This window comes from Echinops telfairi, unplaced genomic scaffold (genome assembly GCF_000313985.2).
Source record: "Echinops telfairi isolate 266 unplaced genomic scaffold, ASM31398v2 ScPeMD7_36;HRSCAF=134, whole genome shotgun sequence".
NCBI classification, from domain to species: domain Eukaryota; kingdom Metazoa; phylum Chordata; class Mammalia; order Afrosoricida; family Tenrecidae; genus Echinops; species Echinops telfairi.
Window position 1 is genome coordinate 1,306,539 of NW_022103934.1, and position 1,983 is coordinate 1,308,521.

The 1,983-nt window shown below is 53.3% G+C and overlaps 1 protein-coding gene across 1 annotated transcript in view; it reads left to right on the forward strand.

Moving 5' to 3' along the window:
* Window positions 1-988, forward strand: part of AP1M2 (adaptor related protein complex 1 subunit mu 2) — an 18,871-nt gene extending 17,883 nt beyond the window's left edge. Inside the window, exon 9 of the mRNA XM_045290290.1 lies at window positions 908-988. Coding sequence (XP_045146225.1) covers window positions 908-988 — 81 coding nt within the window. The remainder of the gene's footprint in view (window positions 1-907) is intronic.
* The last annotated feature ends 995 nt before the right edge of the window (window positions 989-1,983 follow it).

Consider the following 1,983-nt stretch of genomic DNA (forward strand, 5'->3'; position numbering starts at 1 on the left):
TAGGGAGAAAGACCGGGCTTTCTACTCCTGTAAAGAGTTACAGTGTCAAACTCATTGGGGCAGTTCTACCCTGTCCTATAGGGCCGCTATGACCCAGCGTCCACTCAGTGGGTTTTGGTTGTGTCTTGGGGTTTGGGAGAGGGGCTGAGCATGCTGCAATGCCCCCCCTGCTTTGGATGTGGTCCCTGCACCTGAATTCATGAGCCTGTCATATCACAGCTTGACTGTGATGCTGTGGCAGGGGTGGGGCAGGAGGGTTGTCCTTTCCCCCCAGCTTAGAGATTGCCACCCCCCAACTGTTCTCTTGCAGATTATCAACTTCGGACCAGTTAGAAGATCCGAGAGATGGGGGCCAGGATATAGGGGTGGGGGCTCTGTCTCCCAGGCCCCAGCTGCAGACTTGGGGAGTGTGTACAGAGACCAGAGTAGAGCCCTGACTTGCCAGTTTCCTCTCTCCCAGGGCCCAGCATCTGGCCTCCTATTTGGCTGTAGGAAGGGGTGGTCTCCCTGCCTCCCTCACCCTGGGGTGGCTCCCCCACTCCCAGTTTTATATGAAGAAGTTGGGGAGGGGCTTAAAGTCCCCCTCACGAGTGCCTTCTTGCAGTGACCTGCCTTAGGGGGTGTCGCCTCGAACATGGGGTTGGGGCCCCTCCTCTGACACAGCTGCTGGGCCCAGAGGCCCCACTTGCCTATTCCTCTGAGTTTTAAGATGTCATTAAAAAGATGAGTCTAGTACTGGGTATGTGCTCTGTGTGTGTGTCTGCACACCTGTATTCCTATCCCTGGGGCGCCGGTATGGGAGTGGGCAGTCCTGGGCCGCCTCAGCACCCATCAGGTCTCATCTGGGCCATAGCAGCTCCCCCTGCCTCACTTCCCATTTTTGCTGGTCTCTCTCCTGCACCCCCAGCCTGTTCTCTATGCCCCCGGCCGCCAGAGGGCGCTCGTTGACGCCCAAATCCGCTCCCTTCCTGCCCAGAGGGAAAGCTGAGTCTGCTGCACCGCTGTGCTCATCTTTCTGTTAAGTTTTTTAAAAAGTTCTATTTTTTGTTGTTGAGAATGTGCACAGAACATACAGTTTTGGACTCGATAGAAATAAAGAGAATGACGACCGAATACTAGGACTGTTACGCAAAACTGTATGGGGGGCAAACCGGATAGCCTTGATGAAATGGACAAATGCTTAGAAGCCCTCATCCACCCAAGCTGATTAAAGAGGTGATAAAGTCTCGCCAGACTCACAGAAAGTCGAACCCATGATCAGAAGCGGCCCAGCGACAACAGACATAGTCCTGAGCCAGATTGCTTCCCTGAGGAATGCTACCGAATATTGAATTGACACCAATGCTATTTAAACTCTTCCCCAAGACAAGAGAAGGAAGGGCTATTCCCTAATTCATTTTAGGAAGCAAGCAATCCGAGTACCCCAACCACACATTAAAAAAACAAACAAAAACCCAGCTGCCCCTGTGGGTTTCTGACTCGGTGACTCTACTGGAATAGAAAGCCTCATCTTTCTCCCCAGGAGTGGTTGGGTGGTTTTGAATCGCCGACCTTGCTGTTAGTAGCCCAACCGATGTGTAAATCGCTAGGCCAACAGGACGCCACACAAAGCCACAAGAGCGCTACAGGCCACTGTCCCCACGACCATTCTGTTGGTCCTCTGCATGGGTGGCTCCCTCTCTGGTGTGCGTTCCCATGTGGCTCCCTTACCACCTCCTTCCCCATTCTACTTTAGTTGTGGAGAAGGTGCACAGTCAACCCGAACAGTTTCTGACTCGATAGAAAGAAAGAATTACGAACTAGAACTCATCCTGTTGCATCAGCTGCACAGCCAGCCCAGATCAGGTTCCCAGGCGGTAAGTCTTTCCAGGTGCAGACAGGCCTCGCCTTTCCCTCGCAGAGCAGCTGGTCAGCCCACCTTGTGGTCTAGCAGCCCAACGTTTGCCTGACAGCGCCATCAGGTCATCTGGAAAGATCGAATTA